General features: G+C 37.4%; 1 protein-coding gene across 1 annotated transcript in view; it reads left to right on the top strand.

Moving 5' to 3' along the window:
- Positions 1-26147, top strand: part of grip2b (glutamate receptor interacting protein 2b) — a gene marked incomplete at both ends in the record, with an annotated part of 193282 nt that overhangs the window by 135284 nt on the left and 31851 nt on the right. The window contains 8 exons of the mRNA XM_079242856.1: positions 387-473; positions 2059-2134; positions 10087-10232; positions 10884-11031; positions 12900-13069; positions 23171-23326; positions 23570-23722; positions 23803-23989. Coding sequence (XP_079098982.1) covers positions 387-473; positions 2059-2134; positions 10087-10232; positions 10884-11031; positions 12900-13069; positions 23171-23326; positions 23570-23722; positions 23803-23989 — 1123 coding nt within the window. The remainder of the gene's footprint in view (positions 1-386; positions 474-2058; positions 2135-10086; positions 10233-10883; positions 11032-12899; positions 13070-23170; positions 23327-23569; positions 23723-23802; positions 23990-26147) is intronic.

Below are 26147 nucleotides of genomic sequence, written 5' to 3' on the forward strand. Positions count from 1 at the left end.
ATTATTCAACATGAATTTATTTCCTTGGGAAAAATGTGGCCCCATAACTGATTTAATAATACAGCTGTTGGCACAGTGGGCGGTTGGGTCCTGATGCAGAGAGCTATTGAAGAAAATCACAGCATTGCAGTGCAAGACATGAATGCCTTCATCTCTTTTTTCTGGAAATAGTGAAGAATAAATGATTGTTGCTGTGATAAATGTTCAAATATTTCAGGTTCCTTTTGAAGTTGAGCATCTTTCCCTCTATCTCTGTTTTATTACAACATTCATTATTAATTGTGTTTGATTAAGGAAGCAACAGAAGTGCATTGCTATAGGAAGTGCTGAACATCATATTTTGTTCCTCTGTTTCACACATCCTGTGCATTTCTTTCCTCTCAAAGCACCAGACAGCACCTCAGGGGTTATATCGAAGACAATCGACATCTGTTTGCACAAGGAGGGAACCAGCTTTGGTTTTGTCATGAGAGGTAAATTTATGCATTTAAATGTATACGTAAAAAAAACTGAATTATAAAATGCTTCGAAGACAGCAAGAGTGCATATAAAAATGCTTCCTGTTGTGGGTTTCGTTCATGTCACGTAATCTATGTTTGCTTTGCATGACGTCGTTTTTCCTGGAGATAGGAAAATGTCTTTATATTTGTCTAATACAGTGGCGGTGTGTGCAGAAATTTAGCATAGGTCTGTTATGTTGAGCTGCATGTCAAAAAGAATTCCATGGTGAACTCAGTATACATAACATATGATGTTGCAAAATTTTTATGACATCTCATGGTTTTGTAAAGGTTTTTTTTTTTTTTTTTTTTTTTTTCAGGCCGAATGTTTTTTTTTTTTTTTTGTTTGTTTTTCAGGCTGAATGCTGTGTTGTGGTTATCACAAAAGTGGAAGCTCTTTGGCAAAAATATTCCAATTATCAATAAATTTGAAAGAAAATAAGTGAAGTTATTGTTAAAAAAACAAACACAATCTAGTGTTTGGTCCCTTATTGGTTAGACAATATCTCTGTCAGTGAGTGGTTCAGATTTGCAAGCTACTGATGTATCACAGTTCCAATTATGCAGAGAATTACCCAGCCTACACATCTTTATCTCCACCCACAATCTCATGACATGCTGTGTTTACTGAACCCCTGAAGTGAGAGTTTGCTATTAAGACTAAAACCTAATCAGTCTGTTACTTCAATATCCTAAAGAGAGAGTTAGTTTATTACGGTATTCTCTGCTGGTACTTTGGCTAATGTTTTGTTTTTATTTATTTACATTTCATCATAGCGTTTCTTATTGAATGCAGTGCTGCACTGGAATATACAATGACCATAAATAAGTTAATGAAACAAATAAATGAAATGTTGATATTTCATTTATCAGTGACACACTGATCACAAATAAGACAAACTCAGAGGGGAAGTCATAGAGGCTGCTATCAACAGAGCTGGAGAAATATGATGGAGAAGTGCAGTTGTACTTTGATCTTTTTAATATGTGCATTAACACCTCAGGGATTTTAATTAACTAGTGAAAAAGAGAATAATATGTCTTTTTAAAGGTTGGGTGGGTTGATGGTGTTAGTTTTCTTTCACTTTGTTGATAGAATGCCATGTGGTTTTGGTCCACTGAGCTTAAGTCAATTTGACATATTTCTGTGATATTTCTGTCAGACATATGCTTCCAAATATGAGTCAGCACACTCTTTCCAATAACTGATTTCTTCTGGGAATATATGCAGTTTCATGGTTGAAAGTGGTTCAGTTGAGCTAAAAATGACTTGTAGCATTCATTGATTTTTTTAAGAAAAGAAAACAAACACAAGGAATGATAAAAAAAAGGACATTTATATAAATACTGTTAAAAAAGACAAGTGGCTTTTACATAAGGCAATAAAAAAAGATAGATTTTATCAAATTCTACAGATTCAAGTACTTGTATATACATAGATTTGAATGATTTAGTACTTATGTTAGTTTTCTGTTTATTGTTAAATTGCTGTTTTTTAACTCATCTGAGCATCAGATTTAATCTGATCAGCTCTGTGCTGCTCCTGATTCTCTTACAGGTGGTACCCATGAAGACTGGCACAAGTCACGCCCCTTAGTTGTCACCTACGTCAGGCCAGGAGGTCCTGCAGACAGGTACAGATCAGGATTAACACTCTGAACTGCACACACAGACTCATATGTGTCTAAAGGTAAAAACTCACAAATTCACACATGCACATATCTATCCACAAACTGGAGCATCTGAACTAACAAATATATAGTGAGAGGGTAAGAGCAAGAGCTTCCAAAAAGTGCTGTCTCCAAGAAAAATAAGTCAGACTATCATTTGCTTCTGTCAAGTATAAAGTGACAGCAGTGCAGCTTGACCAGCTAGAGTCTGGGAGATTTATCCTCTGTGACCTCAGAAGAATAAACCCCAAAGATAACTGTGTCATTCCCTGTGACCATCACCAGTATGTCAACAGCTATGCGTTACTCATAGCTGCAGAAGCATGAATCACCTCTATCGCTTTAATGCTGTCATGTGTCTGCCTCAGCCTTCATGTTCAAGTAATAATCCATGACATTTCATATAAATGTCAGCTTTGCAACTGTTGAACTGCTGTAATACAATGATGATTCAACCTCCTGAAGGTCCTGAGCAGGAATTCATACACATTGACATACCCAATAGCCCTCACAGGGAAACTATTTTCCTTCACAAAAATAGTGTTGAGCACTTTTGCTTCTTATCCAATTTAAAAAAAAAAGTCTTACAGTAAATTGGATTGTTAATATTCTTATGTGAAACTAGACTGAATTATTTTTAACAACAGCCAGCATATTCCACTTCCTGTTTTTTAGTGTGTTCTTTACTTCACAGCTTTCAAGTTGCAGAAGCCGCAAAATGGATCTGACAGACGTTTAGAAAGTTCCAGGCTAAAAATAGAGTGTGAGCCTCATTTAGTTGAGTTAATAGCAAACGTCTTCTTTCTATTGAAATTTGCAATAAATGCGTTGTGTGTACATTACCCATGTTTCTTATCAAATTTGAGTTTGGATCCACAATCCACAGTTTAAGGTTATAATAACATGTAGGACCCAAAAGCAGGACTATGAGGGAAGCAGTAGACAGATGTAGTAATTAGACTTTGTATAAACACACAATGGATTAAACAACGAACTGGAAGAGAACAAAAAAAGGAAGCAAGGGAGATTATTTATTTAAGCACTATTGAAGGAACAGATGTGGCAATCAGTAACATCGGAGGTGAAATGGGGAAGTAAAGTAAATAAATAATCATTTTTAAAGATAAAAATGCTTTACAATAAATATAAACAATTATCTATCTATCTATCTATCTATCTATCTATCTATCTAGAATTTAGTACAACAGCAGTAGAAATAGTGTGACATTGTAAAGTGCAGATAAAAAAGAAAAAAAAAACTTTTTTGACTTGCAAATCTTAAGCTTTTTGTTCACAAAACTACATAATCATCAGATATTAAAACAGAAGTTTTAGCATTTCATCAAAAATATTAGTTCATTTTTAATTTGAAGGCAACAACACATTTCAAAGTGTGGACATGGTGATGTTTACCATGGTGTTGCATCACCCCTTCTACAAACGTACTACATGCCTTTCAAATCTTAAAGATTTGCATTCTGTCACGGTGTGTGGATGAAGATGTCTCAAATGGAGGGTGAAGAGGCAGGAGGCAGACAGCTATGATGAAAATAACTTCAGGTAACAGGGCTGGAAAACTAAAACAGACACTTACTATGAAGACGACACTGGGGAAATGACAACAATCTGGTAATAAGCAAAAGAAACACTGAGGAGAACAAAGCACTTAGAGAGCGCAGACCTTTATCAAGCAGCTCATTTCCACCCATAATGAGAACAATCCTTTTAAAATAAAATACATATAAAGAAATATTTAAAAAAAAAAAAAAAATCCTTGTCCATAATTCTTTCCAGATCACTCCTGAAATTTAATGGCGTCTTAATCGGACCAAGACCCATAATCATTAAAAAATATATATAAATAAATAACTGAAAATCAACTGTTTTTCATTAAGTTGCTAACAGACAGATGGACAGACAGACAGATAAATGCCGACCCCCTTGGTGGAGCTTACTGAACAAGGAGCAGATGAAGCAAATTTGCAAATGAAATCTGGTGAGAAAATGAGGAAGCAGAATCAAAGAGCAGGAGGTTGACAGAAAACAACATATGAAAAAAGAAATTCAACCAATAAAACAAGAAACGTAGAAGAACTCAAAGTGACAAGTCTAGAAACCAAGATTGATATAATACAAAGGTAAACCACAGGCTTCATGGCACTTCTGGACTCATTTGATGGCAGAGTGACATCTATCTTGCTTATCTGGAGCTTTTGCTGCCCAGCAGCATCCTGAAGCTGAGGAACTCTATTTTACAGCATGACTACTCAGTTTGGTCCCATCAGGGACATAGTCCTGCAGGTTCTCAGCGTATCCCTGCTCCCACACAACTGCTTCAAATTAATGAGTTGATTTGCATAACTTCATAGTCTTTTGGATCTATTTAAAGACTCAATTGTGGTGGAACAAGGAAACATTGAAAATCTGCAGGACTTTGGCCCTTGTAGGACCTAATTGAGTAACACAGCTATGCAACTTTTTTTTTTTTTTTTACTGGGTCACCACATGATGTTCTAGCTGAGTTTACCCATTGTGTCACATCATATCAACCATCTAAATACAGAGAAAATCTACCAAAGTTCTGTAGTGGGTTTTTAATGACTGAGAATCTGTATGTCTGAATGTCTGAAATCTGAGGAGATCAGTTGTTGGAGTTTAAGGAGATGGATAGTGTCCCATTGTTGTCGGATGCTGGATTCCAGGTGTATGCTGTTTGCATGTATGTGGTTGGTAAAATCTGCAAGGCCTTTCCTGAAAGAAGCATTGCCTGGGAAGGAACAGAAGTTGCACTAAAACCTGTAGTTTTCAGGATTGATGGAGCTTTCACAGATGTGGAAGCTGCCCAAACTATAAACGCCAATGCAAACCCATATTATCCAAGAGGCAGGCTGATAACAAGCTGGATGGTTCCTCTCCTCTCTGGTCTGCATGGGAACCATGTCCCTGACTTCCAAAAAATAATTTTCAAATTGTGATTAATCTGACCACAGACCGGTTGGACCAATTTGCCGCAGACCATTTTAAATTAGCGTCAGTCCAAAGATGGTGGCATTCCTGGATTGTTTTATTTTGAGATTTCATAGTGGATCGTGTTCATAGACAATGATTTCAGAAAGTGTTCCTGAGTGATTTCCAGAAAGAATCATGTTTGTTTTTTATGCAGTGCCACTTGAAAGGCCACAAGATACCAAGCATCTTGTTTTGACACACAACCTTGTCCAATGCAAACAAGGCTTCTTTCTGATTCACTGAATCTCTTGATTATAGATAGATGGTGCAGTTTTCAAAGGTTTTGCAATTTCATAATGAGGAACACTTTCCTGAAATTGACTCCTGTCTGATTTGGTTTCAAACAAATCTCAGTCCTCAGAATAGTGATCTTATATTTTTTGACTCAGTTTTTCCTGCACCATAACTCCAGCTAAGGCAGGAAAAGATTAAAAAAAAAAAAAAAAAAAGCAACCATCTCCTCTGATCAGCCAGCCGCTTCAGTCATCTCATGCTCAACTTAGGAGCTCTAAGATGTTATTTTTACTCTGCTGGCACCTATTTTAATGAGGAGCATGTAGCAATAAATCGGGCCACATGCAGAATAACTGCATGGAAGTAATTACTGGATCATGTTTCTACTGATGAAGCGATTTCATGCTTCCTTAAGAACACTTTCTCTCCGGTCCTGTGAAAGGACTTTATGATGAAATCCAGTTTATATTCCTCTCTATCTGTTTTAAATCTTCCACATATTGGTTTCATAACCCATGGTCTTTGTAATCACCTTTCAATGTCCTTGTTTCCACACAAAATGATTTACTTCATCCACCAGTTTCGATTTAACTGACCAGGACAATGATTGTAGGTTAAATTCTTTCTTTTGAATTATTTTACCCAGAAGAAAATCATCTTCAGGATATGGGTCAGTCCTGGGCAAGCAATGAGATATTCATGCTTTATTATATACTATTTAAATGCCAATTGCAGAAAACTTAATCCACGGCACCACACAGTCCTAGGAGTGCAAATATGTTTTAGTATAACCCGGTGGGAATTAAGGTACCAACTCTGAAAACTGCAGAAGGTTTTATTCCAGATCACAAAGAAACTGTTCTAACTTTATCATTACAAACAGATGGAGAGCCTGCAGGTCTGGAAGCAGGCTAAATGGCAGTACTGTCTCTAAGATGCTGTGTTCTAACCAGAAATTTCTATTAGAGTCATCTTTAAATTGGAAATCCACACTTTAAATCCAACCAGCCTGTTAGATTTAAGCTTCGGTGGTCCACCACCAAAGCCTTTCCCTTTTAATAGTGTCTCTTTATCATTGTGGGGCTGGTTGTGTAAGTGGAGTCATTGTTGCACACAAAGAAGACAGAACGGGAAAATTGCCTCAAAATGCTTCCATAGTGTAACCCAGTTGCTGCTGTAATCAGGCTACATGGTCTCAGTTTAGTTTGCATCATGTTGTTATAAAGCTTCGGGGGCTATCAGTGTCGTGTTTTAAATTTCTAGCTGAGATGGTGACAGCTCTGTAGTCTGTCTGCTTGCATAAAGCATCCATCTGCTATAAATGCAACTCTCTGCTTTAAAAATTCAAAATGCAGCATATCCATGGAAGTGGATAACTACCTGAAACACACCACAGACTGTTCCTGTCAGTGAAAAGTGTTGTTTAATAGCTGAAACCAGACTGAGGCTTTGAAAACAGGGGGAAAATGGCTGTGAACTACTGTGGATCTGGGATCATATAAAATGAGGAAACAGGCGTATCTGACAGGACCCACATGTGTCTCGGCCTTCTGCCTTATAACTGCAAATGACAAAGAATCTTTATTTGTCTTGATATCTGGACTACCACCTACCATCTTGAATGCTCTTCATCATCTTTATGTATATTTTTTCTTTTCTTTTATCTGCATTTACTCTTTGTCTCCCTTATTGTCCCAGTTTTTTCTGAGAATCAGTGTCTCCAGTGCTGCCTTATTGATTCGTATCTGTTTGATATGCGTCTACGACCCAGTTCAGAACAAAGACTTGTCATATTCATCATAAACCTGAGAGGGAAAAACTGGTGAATGGACTTGTATTTTTATAGCAGTTTCCAATTCAATTCAGCTTTGTATAATGCCAATCCTTGACAAAGTCATCCCAAGGCCCTTTTAAACCCAGGGTCCAATTCACCAATAAAAAAAAATCCATTATTTGATCCCCATTTTTCCAACTATATTTCATACAGGCCAGTTCATGAAAATAGCTGCCAAGGGAAACCTCCAGCAGAACCAGGAGCTGTGCTTTGAACAGATGGAAGTGGAGAGGGCAGGAAAGAGGGTTCAACAAACATTATAACTCCAAGCAACAGATTCCTACTGAGAAAGAGAAACACAACTTCATGACAGCAATAATGTGACTTATTTTTGCAGAAAAAAATGAAGCACATAGTTAAGGGAAGTGCTCAGTGCATCATGGGACATTTCCCAGCAGTCTAAGCAGCATAGATAAAGGGATGTCTAGGCGTAACCAAGCCACCTCTAGATTCATCAGAAAGAAAAGTTTAAAGCTTAATCTTTAAAGTACAAAGAGACGGGCCTGATAACAGACCAATCTGCTTCCTATTTTACTCCTAAGGAACTTTAGGAAATGCAAATAAAGTTGAACTATGTGATCTTTTGGATTTCATAAGAAGCCAATGAAGAGAAGCTGAAGTTAGACAAATAGCTCTGCTGCTAATCCTCAGGACACTGGCCATGTAATTTCAAATTACATGGAAGTTTCAAAGTCCATAAATCCAAAAAAAATGAAAATTTGGAATTTAACTCAATTCTTCAGTGAGTGGGTGGTTTATCCTAATTTAGAATCTGAATTGATTTATTCCTCTATCATATAAACATTTATTCTGCTCTGTCTATTCGGGTCATTGTGTTCATGCCCGTTACCGTGTCCCATCGCAATGACACACGCGCAGCTTTCTGCTGCCCGTCTCCAGGACTCCATCTTTCTTCTCCTCGTCAACTGCTAAAAAAAAAGTGAAGTACTCGTATCGAGCTGGTCCTTCAAAATAATTATAATAAAAATTAAAGCAAAAACATTTCTTATTTATGTGGTTTTCCATGTTATATCCAAAAAGACGAGAAGCATGAAGTGGAGTTAGTTTATTTCCGGTAAACAGGATTACTTCACGTCTGCTCTCTGTCCAATCAGAGCCCTTTCCAACCCCCAGATCTAAAGCATTCATTCATTCATTCATTCATTCATCCATCCATTCATTCATTCATTCATTCATTCATTATCTGAACAGCTTAGTCTGATTAAGGGCCGCAGGGAAGCTGGAGCCTATCCCAGCAGTCTTTGGGTGAGAGGCAGGGTACACCCTGGACAGGTTGCCAGTCCATCGCAGCAGAAGTAAAGCAGAATAAACTAAACATGTTTTCCATGTAAACCTATATTTAAAGGTATTATTTACATATTTGCTCGAAGGAAAATTCTTTTTCTCAGAATTATTAATTCTGAATTTAAAAACGTTGTGTAGCCACTGATGGGTACAATGGAAGCAGTGTGGGGTTCCATGTCTTGCCCTAGACACTTTTGCATTAAAACACTTCCTCCTCTGCAGGTGGAAGGTCAGAGAAAAACCTACATCATATCATCATCCTCCTCAGTGTAATTTCACCTCCAAAGCGCTCATAATTGATACATTTTACTTTACTTTACCTTCCTTTTCAAGGTCATATAACCTTAATGTGACATATGGTCAATAACGTACATTTATAATAACATTCATTTTTACAATAATAAGTACTCCTCAAGGGAATGGCTGAGGTGTCTTGAATAAGCCTGATGACGAGGAGACGAGGTGGAGGAAGGCTATGAGTGACAGAATTACTGTGTTATTTAAGGAACATGGACTTAGAGTTGATTGGCTCAGAGAAAGTGAGCAGAGGTTGTTAGACCGGATCAGTGACGTGGAAAATAAGGAAGGAATTATTCTGACAGCGTGAGAAAGCAGAAGAGATGAAGCAAAGAGACACTTAGTGATGGCTGCTGGTATCACTGCAGAGGAGGAGAGAAGGAAGGAGAGACAACGAATTTCTTTTTCACCTTCATTAACTTTTTTTTCACGCTAATGATTGTCTTCATTTTTTTTTTAAAATTTGTGTTTATTTGTAAACAGAATTATTTATGAAGGAACTTAGTTAAATTTTCTGAGTTAAGTGTAGCATGCTCGTACTTTTGATCATGGGAAATTTTGTAAATTCTACAGCTAACAGACGTTCCAGACACACATTTTTAAATGTTCACCAAATTTGTCTTAAGTGCATTGCTTCTGTCATTGCCCATGCTGTTTGGGAAATTATTTTAAACAATGATGCAGGTAATTGTTTATTTGCATCAAAGCATAGGGCAATTTAGCAACAACTTCTTTAACTTCTATGCCAATAATATATGGGCGTCTTTAATAAATTCTCTTTTCTTTTTTATTTTGACTTACCAGTAAATAGTCCAGTAAATGTTTGGCACATCAGTGTGAGCAAAGAAAAAAATGGCACTTTATGGACTTTTGGATTTGTCTGTAGTCTGAAGGATTAGAATAGAAAAAAAAACAAGCTAATACAAATTCTATGTTCATGTGTTACCTTACGTCTTCATTTGTTTATATTCATTCATTCTCTGAACCGTTTAATTCGATCAAGGGTTGTGGGGGAACTGGGGTCTATCCCAGCAGCCTTCAGGCGAGAGGCAGGGTACTCCATGGACAGGTCGCTAGTCCATCGCAGGGCTAAACTTACTTATTTAAATGTTACTTGACTTCTAAGATAAAAAATAAAAAGAAATTATAGAGCATGTAAGTGTTTGTAGAATTTCCTCAAATGTTTTATTTCCTGTAATCTCAAAGTTGTTGTTTCTGTTTGTGCGTTTTTATTCAGAGAGGGCACGCTGCGCCCCGGAGATCGTCTTCTAAGTGTGGACGGTGTGCCACTGCACAACGCCAACCACAGTGATGCTCTCAGTGTGCTTGCTCAGTGCGGCCAAGAAGCCCTGTTCCAGATTGAGTATGATGTCACCATCATGGGTGAGACGTCACACATGTAAATACAAACATGCACACATATAACTATATTACTCGTACCTTGGCTTGTCGGCACTGGCTTCTGCTGGTCTTTGGAATAAATTATAAAATGTCAGTCCTCACTTTTAGAGCTTCATCTGCTCAAACATCAGCTTACATTGCTGATTTCCTAGAAATGCACACACCTTCTCACAGTATGAGGTCAGCTGGTCAAACACAGCTAATGGATCTACAGACCTATTTTATGTCTTTACTTTATTTAATGTTTTGATGGGACGGGGGTTTTAAAGCCTAGATCCCCAGACCATGGAATCCCATGGCCACTGCCATCATTTCTACACTTCCTTGATATGCTTGTAACTTTTAAGAAGCAGCTAAAGATAAGAGTTTGGTCTGTTTTTTTGTCTTTGTTTTAGTGTTTGTTCTATTTTCCTGTGTTTTGATTGCTTTGTGGATTTTTAGAAATTAAATTTGCTTCCTTCCACACCAGACACACACACGTGTATACATATATATATATATATATATATATATATATATATATATATATATATATATATATATATATATATATATATATATATATATATATCAGTTAAATAATCAGTTTTTTAAAGAACAAAAACCAAAATGCTTTTTTACCCCTCCAATCAGACACGGTGACGAATGCTTCTGGTCCGCTGTTAGTGGAGATTGCCAAAGCGCCTGGAGCAACACTGGGCATCACACTGACATCAGCCAATCATCGAAACAAACAGGTCATAGTCATTGACCGGGTTAAGCCTGGCAGCGTGGTGGACAGGTAAAATTGCACCTTTACAGTCTATTTTAACAAACAGTTTGATACGAATATTTTGTCTGACTCAGTGTGTCAATTTGTGTATATCATTACGCAGTCATGGAAAGTCATGAAAAAAGCTGAAATGTGCTCCTCTGATTGAGTCATTTTGTTGTAGATTTGTTCTCGGGATCTCTCTTTATTTTGATGATGTTTCAGCTTGACAGATGTTCTCTTGTTAGATTCTACAGTACTTTGGTATGCAGAAGAGCTCATGGTCCTCTTTATGACGGCAAGATGTCTTGGTGCCGTGGCTACAAAACAAGCCCAAATAAACTTTTTCTTTTTTTTCTAGTCATACGTTTTTAGTTCTTTTCAATTTCACACACTTTCACATTTATCATGCTAAGTGCTACCTGGAGAAACCTTGAGAAGTTTAGCAGTTATCTTGTTAGTTTTTTCTACTTGTGAATAATATTTTTAACTGTGAAATAATGGCCTCTGTATTGTCTGGACAAGGTCTTAGAACCAATCTTAAAGTAACGACAAAATTAAAGTAGCGGCAAAGTTTGCTTTTCTAAAATCACCCCTGATGTCTTTCCTCCTTGGAATACGGCGTGGTCGGTGATCATGGCTGTATTGTGAGCACTATGCCTTCAAAATACAGAATTAGATGTTTCACAATCTCAGTTTAAAATTTCTTAATCGAACCTGTATTGCGGGCTGCACGGTGGCATAGTAGCTAGTACCTCACAGCAAGAAGGCTGCTGGTTTGATCCTCGACTGGGGCTAGGCTTGGGTGTTGCAGGGTGGGAGGACTCTCCGGGCCTCACACGGGGAGTCCTCCCACCATGCAAGGAAATGCATGTTTGGTTAATTGGTTACTCTAAATTTCCCATGTCTCTGTGTGGCCCTGCGGGTGTACCCTGCCCTTCGCCCAAAGGGCCCAACCTGTAATAGGCTCCAGCTTCCCCACATCAGTCTAAGCGGTTAGGATAATGAATGAACCTGAATAGCTGCTTCCAGAGTGCCTAATTGGGGGGCCTAATTAAGCTTAGTTAGTTAATCCAACCGATAGGGTAAACTTTTAATTATCATGTGTGTAGTCTGGAGAGAGGAAAGGTACCTGCTGATAAGTTCCTTTAGATTTCACAAGTTTTACAAGTGAAGATATCGATGATGAACAGCAAAAGCAAAAGCAATACTCAAGCTTACAATACTATGTAACATTAAGTGATTGGTCCCACATTGGAGGAGTTTTGTTATTATGTTTCCTACAACCTTAGAACTGAAGGGGCATGCATTTTTCCATTCCACGTGTATGTAATACAGTGAGCCAGAATGTGATTTGAAAGGGAGCTAGAGCACAGATGATGTAGATATGGGCTTTGTGAACAAATGCAGGACGTATTTTTCTCACCCATTCACCACCAAAGCCAGTCCTCCACTGCAGGATTACAGATATGCAACGGTTGCATTCATGTATTTTCTATCCTCTCTATTTAAGAAATGCTTACTCACCCATACTCACACAGAAGCAGACATAGCCCGTGTCCAGCTATATAACATGCACAAACAGTATGAGACAGGATATTTCCTCAAGCAGAGCCTCAATCTGGCTCTAAAATATACATGAAGCACTTCAACTTTCTGTTGAAACAAGTACTAAAATAACCTCAGTCAACCCAACAAGCTGGCTGTGGAGATCTCCAGCTTCACAGTAGTCATTCATGTACGCTGCAGTGTGAATGACAAAATACCTTTTTTTTTTTTTTTAATCTGATCCTTGTTTTCAACAGCAGAGATAATTTTTACAATAATAACCAAGAGAGATTCAGCAACATAGTGTTTACTGCTTCATATCTTCTATTCTTTTGTTTCTGATGATCCAGATGTGGAGCGATGCACGCTGGGGATCACCTGCTGTCCATAGATGGGACATCGACAGAGCACTGTACGGTCCTGGAAGCAACGCAGCTTTTAGCAAGCACAACTGAACTGGTCAAGTTAGAAATACTGCCTTCACATCAAACTAGGCTAACTGGAAAACAGCATGACACAGGTGGGTGCAAACGTTGTGCAAAATCCACCAAGTCAAATAATCAATAAGAGATGTGTGATTGGAAACAAAATGTGACTTTATGTTTTTTTATTCTGTCTCCTTTCGCACCGAGTAAGCATCTTTTTGCCTGAAATGAATACAATACTAGACTTGAACGCTTTTCACCCGTACCAGTAAGCTATGGCATCACAGTTTGAGCAGCATTGCCCTGTTGCATCTCTGCCAGTGCCATCACTATCACTTGTATAAAAAAAAAAAAAAATTGGTGATTTTTTTAAAATAAATATGAAAGCATGTATCAGTTTCCATCAGCAGCACTTTGCAATGCTCCTTTAAAAATTCAGAGCAGAGTTATGGTTTGTTCATAGTGATTGATTCGTTAACGTGTTTACAGTGTTTACAATGCATCTAGTATCAAAAGCATAAAGAGTGTGTTTAAATGATGACATCAGGAAATTGATTTTTTTTTTTTCCATCCATCAAACATCCCAAAGGTAACACATGTATAAAAAGAAAAAAAAAACAAAAGAAAAAAAAAACAGGTTGATGAACAAAAAACTAAAAATAGCTAAGAAGTATAAGTGAGGAGTTCAGACAACAGGTGCAGTGTCTAATTTTCATTATTCCACACTTAGTTTCACTCATCTACAAAGCAGATCTTTGTTGTCTGTGGGTTTTGTGCATTTTCATAGCATAGCAAAAAAAGCTGAGCTTGTTCCATAAATCTATATTTCCCCCATCTGGATAAAAAGAAAAAATATGTAGACAATGATTTGCAACAGATTGCATTGAGGACAATTGAGGCCCTAATTGTCAGTTGATCATACGTTGGGCCCCTGTAATTGTAGCTGATTTTACCAGCTATATGTAAATTAACAAATTATTTATTCCCTTTCAGCCAGGGGTGGACTTACCATTCGGCAAAACTAGGCGGTTGCCTAGGGCCCCAGTTCTTTAGGGCCCCATAAAACTTATCATACACTTGTGGTTTTTTATTACTGAGTTACTTATTTCTAACAAAATTTGTTTTTGATTATAATGCATTCGCTAAACTACGAGCAGAATGCTTATTATAATATGTGTGTCTCGGGGGGGGCCCCCCTTCAGTCTCCACCCACTTCTGGTATACAGGGCTGTGCACTAATACCTAATGTGATCTGTGTGTGTGTGTGTGTGTGTGTGTGATCCGGCCAGTGAGTTGATCTGTAACTTAAAGAATGACTCGTCACAATAAATGATCCTCTCAGTCAGCAAAGAGACTTTTTTACTGGCTGTTAGCAACGCAAATAATATACAGTAGTGGAGTAGAAAGTGCAATATTTACCATAGGGCCCCATGCCTGCCTTTGCCTGGGGCCCCAAATCTCTTAAATCCACCCCTGCTTTCATCGCTCCTTACTGCACTGCGCTTCATATACAACGCTGCTCCGCTAGCTCTCCTTCACAGACAGTTTCACAAACATTCACACGTTTAACCTTGTGACCACTGAGAGCTTATAAACCAGAACCTTTCTTCCCTGCTAGTTCTGAAGAAGTTATTTGGATAAAAGGCGAAAGGTCACGAAGAACCATGAGCCAAGTCCACTTATCTTCTATCAGAACACTTCAGATTGTCAAGATGTGGATGACTGAGAATCCACACTGTCACAGGTCTTATCGTAATTGTAACCAAGAAATGAGAAAGAAGCAGGATATAGAAGCAAAGACTGTCCATTTTAAAGGCTGTATTTTGATCCAAACTCTAACGCTTGTAAGACTAACGAAGTAGTTTCTGTTCCTGTACCAGACATGATAGCATCTTTAACAAAAGCTGATGCTGGACAATTATTTATAAAAGCATGCTTTCATTTTAAATGTATGAATAATAAGATAGTTGTGTTTTTGTTTACAAACAAATCAAATAATTAAGCTTTTTTTTTCACTGCAGTTTTCCCTTTACAAAAGCAGTTCAAATATTTATAATAAATCTTAATGTAAACATTTTTGTCATAAAAGCAAGCACATATGTGCTTAGAGGAAAAGTTCAGGATGTTATTGTATAAAAAGGTAAAAAGTCAGCAGAGTGAATTTCAAAGCTGTGTGAAGCAGCATTTCTTGCAAACACAGATAGATCAGAATCTGATGCTTAATGTCCAGCCATCAGCGGTTTCCCTGCTGTAGCAGACAAAAGCAGGATTATAGAGTCAGCTCTTCTGTATTGTGAGGGAGGAATGAACATCAAGATAAAATAAAGATAATGACCTCAAATGTGAAAAATTTCAGTTATTCTACAGCTGAACACGTTCTTTTAAAGTTCCCCTGTGACATACAAGCAGTAGGAGATAATGTGACATGATGAGTAACAAGGAAAGTCCATGTTTCTGGCTCTAAAAAAAAGAATTAAATGAGCACATTTTCATACAGATGTGCATAAAATCTGCATCCAAAGTTAAACTCTTAGCCATGATAAAAGTTTTGTGTCATTGCTGCATTGAGTACTGGCTGTCTCTTCTCTGAGTTCTGTCCAGCCAGTACAACTGGATGTAATCTTGACTCTTGTCTCATCTCTTGATTTGTCATTTTCTCTCTTTCTTTCCCTCTCTTCCTCTTATAATGTCCTAGATGCCTTTGCTAAATCAGCCACAATGCAGGTTCAAACACAGTTATTGTGTTGATGCCTTAATAAAGCTAAATGTTTCTGGAAAGTGATGCTCTGAAATGAGACAAAAAAAAGTTATGAAGTGCATTACCTCAGCCTTGGAACGTTGCGGGCCATCAGTGGCTCCAGAAATGTACATAATAAATGTCACTGTGCCATCACAACAATTCAAAAGTACAGCTTTTTAAAGCCTCTGAGTGATATGATGCTACTTTAAAGATAGAAGTTTGCTGATAATGAAAAAAAATCTGTTTATTTATGACTCTTTGAACTTAAAACCTTAAAATGAGAAGTAACACCATATAAAGAAAAGTACTTTGACAAAGCTGTCAAAGTAGTTTGGAACGTGTAAAAAGCTGCTTGACATAGCATATTTTAACACAATAGAAGCTCATTTGAGTTCATCTTAAATGCTCAATGGCTGAGACCTTTGAGAGCATCCTAAGCCAGGGCATCTCAGGAACCTGTGAAATTTGCTGTTTTATTGCAAAACAATGTTATTGTTGGAGTCAATTAATATGTAAATGCAATATTCACACACTAATTTACCCAGCCTTAAACCTAAATATTGTGTGTTATGTCGACCACCACTCATCCGATATCTGACTTTTTAATTTTTTTTTTTTTTTTTTTCGGTTTTATTTTGTACATCCTGAAAATATTGCATCTAAACATGTCCAGTGTATTAAAATGTGATGCCATCTGTCATCATGTGGCAGCATATTAAACTAAACAGAGAAAAACCTAACTCAGCTCGCTGCACTGAAGATAATATCTTCCATTTTTACATGTTCAAACACTGAATGAATTCACTCGAAATACTGGCATCAAGAACAAACTTTTACATCTTAAAAAATATGAATAAAAATGTTTTTTGGATATTCAGACCTAATATTACACATGTCCAAACACTGAATGAATTCAGTCAAAATATTTTAAACATTTGCATCTTTAGATATATTAATAAAATGTTTTCAGATATTCAGGCCTATTGTTACCTTTTATAATTTAAGTTTCATTTTGACCATACTTGTTTAAATTTACCTGAAATATTAATACTAAAAACTATGTTGATTTTACTACTGTTTTACTGTTTTTCTGTTGTTTTATTGCTGTTATATTTAATTTTATCCTCGTATTATTGGTAATGTTATGTGTTTTCTGTCATGAGATGATATGAATGGAAATTATAGCAATTTTTGCGTTTTTATCAATATACACTGTCCTATTTAAATAACTGAATAAATAAATAAATACTTAAATATATAAAATAATATATCAATTAATTAATATAAAAAGCAAATCGAGTCGCTGTTATCAGCAGTTAAAATTGTGGTTTTAGTGGTATTTATTTTGCATAAGCAGTTCACAAAGCAAAGTGTCGATGGCAACTAGGATTCATTTTGGATTTGGTAACTCATAATAAAATGGAGCCGATCACAATGAAACCATCTCCTTCATTCTGGTGTCTTTAAACCGATTTTATCTTAAATGCAACACAACATCCTCGATGGCACCTATGTGCCTAATTACTTGAAAGAGCATCTCTTCACCCATGGCCAACCGATGACTTCATCTGTCACGGATTCAGCACCTTTGGATTTACAGGCAGAACGCTGATTCCAGGGACTGCTTCACTATCTGAGGTTAATACTCACAGCTTAGGGACTCGAGCGAGGCGAGCATGCACATATATAAATGAGACATGTACACGAGTAGAGAAACACATGATCGCACACGTAGAGCTTACAATAAAGCCTGCAGTACTTGCAAAGCTCAAAGCTGGCAAAATGTATTTAGTGGTTTCCCTCTCAGTCATGCAAATGTGCACAAACTCATCTTGCTCTTTTCCTCCTGTTTGGTAAAACATGTTTGCGCTGCATTCTAGCTGACCTGATTAGACACTTCAGAGCAGATGAGAGATGTAGTGCAACAACACAGTCAAAATGCTGCACAAAAGGGAGAAATTCCAGACTGAAAGGAGGTATTGTCCTTTTTCTCACAAAGTGACTGAATATTTTTCGTCTGAATGAAATGTCTGTGACACTCTTCAGTCAAAAGACCATAAAGAGGCGGTAAAACAGCTCTCTACTCATCCGTGACTTTACAGCTCTGTTCATAATAGCTTGTTATAGAGCAGGGTTGGGGAACCCTGGTCCTCGAGGGCTGGAATCCTGCAGGTTTTCCTTGTATCCCTGGTCTCGCACAACTGATTCTAATCTAATGGATTCAACAGCTTATGAAGATCTGCACAGTGATTCATTCATGTAAATCTGGTGTGTTGGAATAGGGAGACAATTATAAACTGTCAGGTTGACGGTCAAGGTTCCCCACCGCTGTTTTAGAGCATGGACGAAGCGACTTGACTCTGATGCCCCTCTTTCTTCAACAGCATGTGCCTTGCTTGAAATTGATTGAAGAATTTAAAAAAAGAGAAAAAAAAATAGAAATTACATTCTATAATCTTTACAGCATGTTAACAGCATATGAGGAGGAGATGGTTTCTAACCTGAGAGCTCACAGTACCACACATATATTTAAAAAAAAAAGAAAAAACAGTATTTTAGGAAAATTAACGTGTAAAAAATTGAACACATTTATTTGCAGAATGTTTGTCGCTGCACATTCTCCTGGTACGCTGAATACACAGATGAAAAAATGACTATAAACAAGTCTAAAAACTATTTGGTGTGATTTTTTCAAACTGTAGACTTTGATTAGAGAACAGCTGGAGCCGTTAAAGTATTTAGTATGACACTTAAAAATACAAGGAATAATTTCTATTTCTTTTTTACTGTTTTAAAATTAAAATTATTTTTCTAAACATCAATTGAGGTTGAGGACACAGTAATAATGTGTGTATATTATACTATTTAGTCATCCACTATCTATTTAATTTGAAAAATAAATTTAAAAAAAAAAAGTGGCTTCTCGGGGCAAGTATTGTTATGTAATTAAAATGTGATTAATCACAATTAATTAATTGCAAAACTTATAATCAATGAATGATTGTAATGCAATTTTAATTTTTGTTTCGTCATTCTGATACATTGTGGAGCACTGTCGCTGCAGAGCATTTGTTGTTCATACAAAGCACAAATGCAAAAACAAGTGTTTGGAATTCCCACTTTCCTCTTACATAGAGTGCAGTGATGATGTTGAAGTTTGGATGAGATGAACATTGGAATATTTCTGAACTGGAAATGTATTAGTTTTAGTGGGTGTTAAAAGCCAACCAGAAGGTTGGTGGATCAATTTTTGGGCTTTATGCAGAATTGTCCTTGAGTACTTCTGATGGGGTATGAATAAGTGTGTCGGTGAAAAGCACCTATTTTAATAATCCTTATTAGTTAGAAAATAATAATCTTTATTTATGGAGCAGTTTCCATAAAAAGATGTTACAAACTGCTTGACAGGTCATAAATAACAACACATTAAAACGATTAAAGTCAATCACAAAAATGATACGGAGGAAAATAAAACTACTGTGTATAAAAAGAAGCCTTATTAAAACGTTTTCAAATGACAGTTAAAAGTGACACAGAGTCTTCTGTCCCATTTCCTAATGGATTTTAATAATCTATAAATCGTTTGCCCCCTAGTGGATATATTTTGCACTACAGTAATTAAAAAAAAAAATCGATGTTAAAATAATTTTGTTTCTTTTATATTTTGTAATAGGTCCTAATAAAGACTTGGGGTAAAAAAAAAAAAAAAAAGGGGGGGGGGGGGGTTCAGGCTGGGAAGAACTCTTGTACCTCTCTCAGAGCTGTCAGAAACTGCCTACATTCTGTTGCTCCCTTGTCTCTGCTGTCCTTTATTATTATTATTATTATTATTAATTTTCTTATTTATGTTTCTTGTAAAGTGAAAGTCCTCGTCTCGCTCTCTTTTTCTCCTTGCAAAAAGCTGCAATTTGACGAAGGTCCTTGAAATTTCACATGTAAACAGTCAAGCACATTAGAAAAAGCTTCCCTCCTCATCTGAAATGTCCTTTTGTCCCAATAAGATAAATTCAATCTTTTTCCTCTCATAATTTCAGTCTTGTGGCCATCTTGCTAGTTTTTCTTTCTTTTTTGTTAGTTTTTCTGTGTGTTGAGGTATGACTGCAGCTCACTTGGATAATGATGGCCTTTCAGAAGACGTAGGCAGCTTGATGCAGCTTTAAAAAAAAAGACTGTTGAGTAGATGAGACTTCGTGAATCGAACATTAAGCACCCTCAATTCTCTTCCCCCGCTATGAATTCATTGAATTCAGTCATCTTGTCTCATGCATGCATCATGTGTAAGTCTTTGCAAAGCAATTTTGTCCTCTTTGTTCTGCATGTGTGCATCTACAACACATGTAGTGCTGCAGCCATCTTCCTTCAGCAGATCTGTTTCTCCAGCATGTTTCACTGGACATAACTTTATTTTGAAGGACTAGATCATTCCACATCTCTCAGATCTCACTTCTAGGTAGAATAACACTTTACCTCTCACAGACTTTTTGCCATCACAGTGGTTTAAATAGGAGGGTTCCCATGACAATGATGTCCAAGCTCTGGATGATTGTAGCACATTGCAGCTTTGGATGAACTTTGGATTTCAGCGAGCCATGTGTGTGTTGGGGAATTACACATGAAGCTGTTGCCAGACTGCAGCCTTGATTGTATGCTGATGCGTTCAGTAAAAGTTTTCCCAAAATAGGTTCTCCCATGACATCTGAGGAAATGTAACTTTAACAGATGGCATATCCCATCCTGCTTTGTGTATTTTTCAGGCTTGCACTTGTAGCCATTCTGTCAAGTAAGAAAGAAATGACTAGCCAAACTGGCTTTTGATGAGCAAATAAATAAAAGACTACCACTCAATTATTTGGAAGAAAATCACTACATTTGATATACTTGTAGATTTACTTTAAATCTCCACAACTAATGGTTTGCGCTAGGGGTGGGAAAATTGAATAAAAAAATCAAAAATCTGAATTTTTTGCTTCACAATTTTAAAATCAATTTTTTTGTTAAAGAATCTATTTTTTTTTTCAAATAAATAAAAATAATACATTATAATTTTTTTGTCATTTTTATTGTTTTTATTGATCTTTTTTACTTGTCTTCTTGGGCATTATAGCAGCAGATTGATGTTGTGGCTGCTGGGTTGTTTTTTCTGTATTGAAATGAAGTAAAATGACGAGTAAAAGAAAAGTTTCAGACATTTTTTTTGTTTTTAATCTACAAAAATCAGCAAGATTAAAGAATTGTGAGAATTGCAATTTAAATCGAATCGGCACCCAAAAAATTTGAATCGAATCGAATTGGGACAAAAGCATATCGTCCCAGCCCTAGTTTGTGCCATTAGTACATGGATCTAAACATCTGACAGACTAGTACAAAACCAAGCAGCATAGGTCTGTTATACAGTATGTGCATTTCAGAACGTAATTTACCATAAAGTAGAGTTAGGATGTGCACTGAATGGATATAACAGGAGGACTCTGAACTAGATATTAACAATTCAAACTGATCAGCATTAATTGAAGAAGGTCTTCTATAAACCGCTGTAATGATCTCCAAAGGTATCTTCACTTTACTTGTTTCTTAATATGTAGCAGCAGTGGTTATGTCTGTCAAGGTTTTATTCTGGTTTGAAAGTTCAGGAGAATTCTGATTATTTAAACTAGGCTGTGCCCTGAGATGGACTGGTGGCCTGTGCAGGGTGTACCCCGCCTCTTGCCCAAAGACTGCTGGGATAGGCTCCAACTCCCTATGACCCTTAATCAGGCTAAGCGGTACGGATAATGTATGAATTAATAAACGAGGCTGCTGTGCAACACAGTAATAAAAACTTTCTTTCCCTTTTTGTGTCTTTGTTTTCCTGTTGTGTTTGCTTTCCTTTCAACATGTTAACACATAATTATTGCCAAAGTGAAGTGAGGGGGAGGGGGGGGGGGGGGGGGGGGGGGGGGGGGGGCTTCCATGTTGCTCTGTGTCTGTAATAATGGATATGTGACACTTTTGCTGTTTCGTGCGCTTGATCCTAGAATGAGACAGCATATTAAACAATGCTGAATTGTGGCTAATGAGCTACGCATCTGCGACCTTAAATCCTCTCCATTGAGTTGCATGGAGTTCAAAGGGTATCTTATGATTTTGTGTGATTATCTTAAGGCCAAAATGCAGGAATTCTTAATTAGTGGTACAACAAGGCATCAGACTGGAAAAGTAGTAAAGTGGTCAAGTTAGTGGTGCATCACCTCTGTGCAGATTGTGGTTATGAACAGATAAACAGTGGCTTCTTATTGTCACTTTTCATTTTAGCTCATTTGTGAGCATTTTTAAAACGTATCAGATTCATCCTTATCACAGCTAAATTGTCCTTATTGACATGCTGTTAAACACTGACATGCTGGTTTGAAGTTAAGAGGTAAATAATTTGTTGTTTGGGTCTATAGATAGCAGGTAAACTGGAGCAAGTTTAATACTAACCAAACTAAACTAGGGGCATATTTCTCGCGATGATGTTGGAGTCAAATATTTAACAAATCAGTCAGCTTCTGTGCTTGTGAACTGGAGCAAGGACAGTAGACCAATTACTTGTCCTTGTTGAGCCATGACTATAACTTGGCTTAGCTATGTATTTATATATTCTGTGCAGCAGGAGCCTGTGAGTCATTTCATTTTGCAAGTCTGCGTTGGTTGGTCAGCTCCCGTGGCAAGATGAGCAATAGTCCTCACAATGAGTTAATGTTTTAACTCAGCTATTTTTTTTTAACATTGTAAGAATGATCTACTTCCCTTGTGAAGATGTCAGAGGATATTTTAAAATTTTCCAACTAATTAAAGGTAGAGTATGTAAGATTTTCAATATTTTAAAAATGAATTAACTACAATCATAATTAGATAGTTTTTTAAACATGCAGGTTCCAGTCTGTCCATATTTGATGCGTTATTAAATTACAAGTTTAATTAATGACAAAGACCCTTCTTGAATGTTTTCTGACCAGTAAAAAAAAAAAAAAAAAAGTACTTTTTTCCACCAGTAGGGTGAGTATAAACCCATTTATTGCAGAGCGACTCTGAGCTACAAGCTCACAAGCGATTCCTGCCCTCATTGGAGCTGGAAAGGAGGAGGGGTGAGGGGTGAGTTTTGCTCAGTACTGCCAACCTGTGGTCGTTTGTGGAGATATCAGTTTTGTGGTTTTGCTCACGACCTGGCGTTTGCCACCTGGTGGTGGAGAGAATCGCCTTGAAATCTTACATACTCTGCCTTTAAAGCGCATTCTTTCCCAAAAAAGCTTCTCCCGGTGATATGGTTAAAAGCAGCTTCTCAGAAAGAGATCTACAAGCTGCTTGATCATGCTGCTCATGTGAGACACGTGCCGCTTTTCTATGTTGGATTACACATTTAAGTTTAGGATGAATATTGATGTAAGCTGAACCATTACCCTCCTCAGTAACAAACTGATGCGTGTGTGTGTTCTAGTGAAGGTCCAGAAGTCAGATCATCCCCACTCCTGGGATCCTTGTGTGAACTACTGTCACCCTCCAAACTCCACACTCTGCAACACAAGTTCCACCCTTAACAAATCGTGGACTGCCTCCAACAACAACACCATCAACAGCCTCGACTACTGCAAGTGTAAGAACACAATGTAGTCAGTCATCAGCTGTCAGTTAGCTAAGTTTCCTTAGGTTGATGCAATATGCAACAACACGAGTTCTAAGAAGTCATTTTTGTTGGACACGTTTGTACATGTGAATAGTATTTATCTTGTTTTCTTTAAATCTCTGCTGTACTTTTTTTTTTTTTTCACATCTAAAATCAAGATGTTTTGCATAGCTCTGTGTTAAAACGATCATCTACGTTACTGTTTTTCTGTAGCTCTGGTGTCTGCTAGTTTCTCTCCTGGCTCAACAACCACGTCGGGCCCAAGTAGTCAGAGCTCCAGCACGCTGCCCAGGTCAAATGTTCCCATGAGTCCTCGAAACTCGCTGCTGAAGCGACGGCAGAGGAAGAAAGAGCACAAGAGTTCCCGTAGGTTCTAGATGTTGGTAAAAATCCTCCAGTTTCTCCTACAGGTTGGTCTTATCTATGTTGGTTTCTGTGTGTTAAAGTGTCTCTGGCTTCAAGTTCGGTGGGTCCAGGTGGTCAGGTGGTTCATGTAGAAACCAGTGAGGTCATTTTAATAGGCGATCCACTCAATGGCTTTGGTGTCCAGCTGCAAGGAGGAATATTTGCTACAGAAACCCTTTCTGCACCACCTCTGATCCGATTCATAGAACCTGACAGCTCTGCGGAGAGGTGAGCTCTCATTGTTACACATTTGCACTCTGGTAGGATGAATGCTTGTTAAACTTTGATTTCTGATTAAAATATTTACGCTGCATGCTTTTTTATGTATTTTTGTTTTTAAAGTTAAATTTCTTCAGGTTATTTTGTATGTTGACAGATGGCAAAGATACATTTTAAGCAACTATGTGAAACGAAGTGCCAAAGTATGGATTTATAAAATGGAAACCAGTTTAAGTGCAGGCATTAAAATGAGATGAATAATTATGTTTTGGTGTTCCATTTTAAATTCAGGACAGAAAAATTGAATAATGTTTATACATGAGGCGGCTGTTTGGAAAAATGTTGATATATTTTTCTGCTGCTGGTGAGACTGAGACCACAGCTAAACCCAAGGATGTTGGATGATTTCATGTTTACGCAGCATTTTCTCAATCCAATTAATAAAGCCCCAAAATAGCAAAGTAACAGAGAATAGGGAGGTGGGCGAGAGGTTCAGTGTGATAGTATGCAAAAAAAAAAAAAAAAAGAAAAAAGAATCTTAAGAGGAGGTTTTGCTTTCAAAAAGAAAAAAAAAACCCTTCAAATGTATTTGCTGTGTTATTATTATTATTTTTTTCTAATTATTGGAAATGAAAATGAAGACAAAACAACATTAATCACATTAAATATAAAAAATAAATAAAAATAAGAAAAGTAATTGATAAAGTAAAAGTAATGGTCAGGTCCAGATAACAATAGGAGAAATCAGCAGGACGGGCTGTACAGTGGCATGGTGGTTAGCACTGTGGCCTCACAGCAAGAAGGTCACTGGTTCCATCCTCGGCAGGGACAAGGTTTGGACAGTGGCCTTTCTGTGTGGAGTTTGCATGTTCTCCTTGTGTACATGTGGGTTCCATCCAGGTACTCCAGCTTCTTCCTACTGTCCAAAGACATGCATATTAGGTTAATTGGTTACTCTAAATTGCCCCTAGGAGTGACTGTGGTTTTTGCCCAAAGACTGCTGGGACAGGCTCCAGCTTCCCCACGATCCGGATTAAGCAGTTATGAATGAATGAAATCAGCGGGTCAGGTTTGGTCATCTGATGAATTTGGGTGGCTTCCATACAGGACTCCCGTCTTTGTGTTCCTGATTTTACTGTGATGTGCAGAAGAAACGTTTTCTGAACACATGATATTAACCGTGCTTTTCCTCCCACCCAAACAATAATTTTCATTACTTCCTTCTTCTTGATGCTTTATTGCGGTTGGCAGATGGCACTTTCTTTTTGGTCACTGGAAACTCCATTTGCAAGGGAACCAAGACCTCCATCTTTCAAGCGGACCTGAGTCTGCTTCTTTGGTCCACAACAGAACATGGTTTGTGTTTGTACTGCGCCCAACGAATCGATCACTGGAAGCAGACCATGATCTGTTTAAAGTAAACCAAACAGCAGCAGTATAAACGTTCCCTTCATCCCATTAAGGTTGTGGTCCCTGATCCCCGGCACCAGTTTTTTTTCTGCTTTCAGCTGCTCTATTTCTTTGCAGCTGCACTTTAGCAACATCTAAAGTAATGACTGAAAGAGTTGTAATACAGTGATTAGGTACGAGCAAGCCAAAGTTGTTCTGCAGCTTTAATAATACCTATTCTCTTGGTTTTTGTGTGTGGGCAGTTTTACTGCACTTACTATGGTAATGATGTGTGTATTTAGGTATGTGCGTGTGTTTGTGTTTGACACTAATGTTTTGGTGTAATAACAATGTTTTATGTGTGGGGTATGAACATGTGTGTAAGTTAGGAGTTGCCCAAATATTAATGTGAGAGTGCTGTGTGTTTCCATGTTGTGCTTCTCTGGTCACTCTGGATGCATTGTCAGTTGTGTCTGCATAACAAGTACGTATATTCGTGTTTCCAGTATATCAACTGCTTTTCTGAAAGCTGGGTGTGTTGCTGTACCCTGAGGCCACACTCTCTTCTCCATTTGCACCCACGCTAACAACACTAATTAGTTAGTTTCCCCTCACCACATAAAAAATACCTTTTTTCCCACCCAGCAGTATGAATACAAATAACCAGTCCCACCATCCTGGAATTGACTCTACTACAACTTAGAGCCTTCATAAATGGCCAACGACTGTAAAGGTTTTTGTTTTATAGTTAAATAGCATCATTTAAATATGTATCCTC

Source organism: Telmatherina bonti (assembly GCF_933228915.1).
Source record: "Telmatherina bonti genome assembly, chromosome: 6".
Taxonomy (NCBI): domain Eukaryota; kingdom Metazoa; phylum Chordata; class Actinopteri; order Atheriniformes; family Telmatherinidae; genus Telmatherina; species Telmatherina bonti.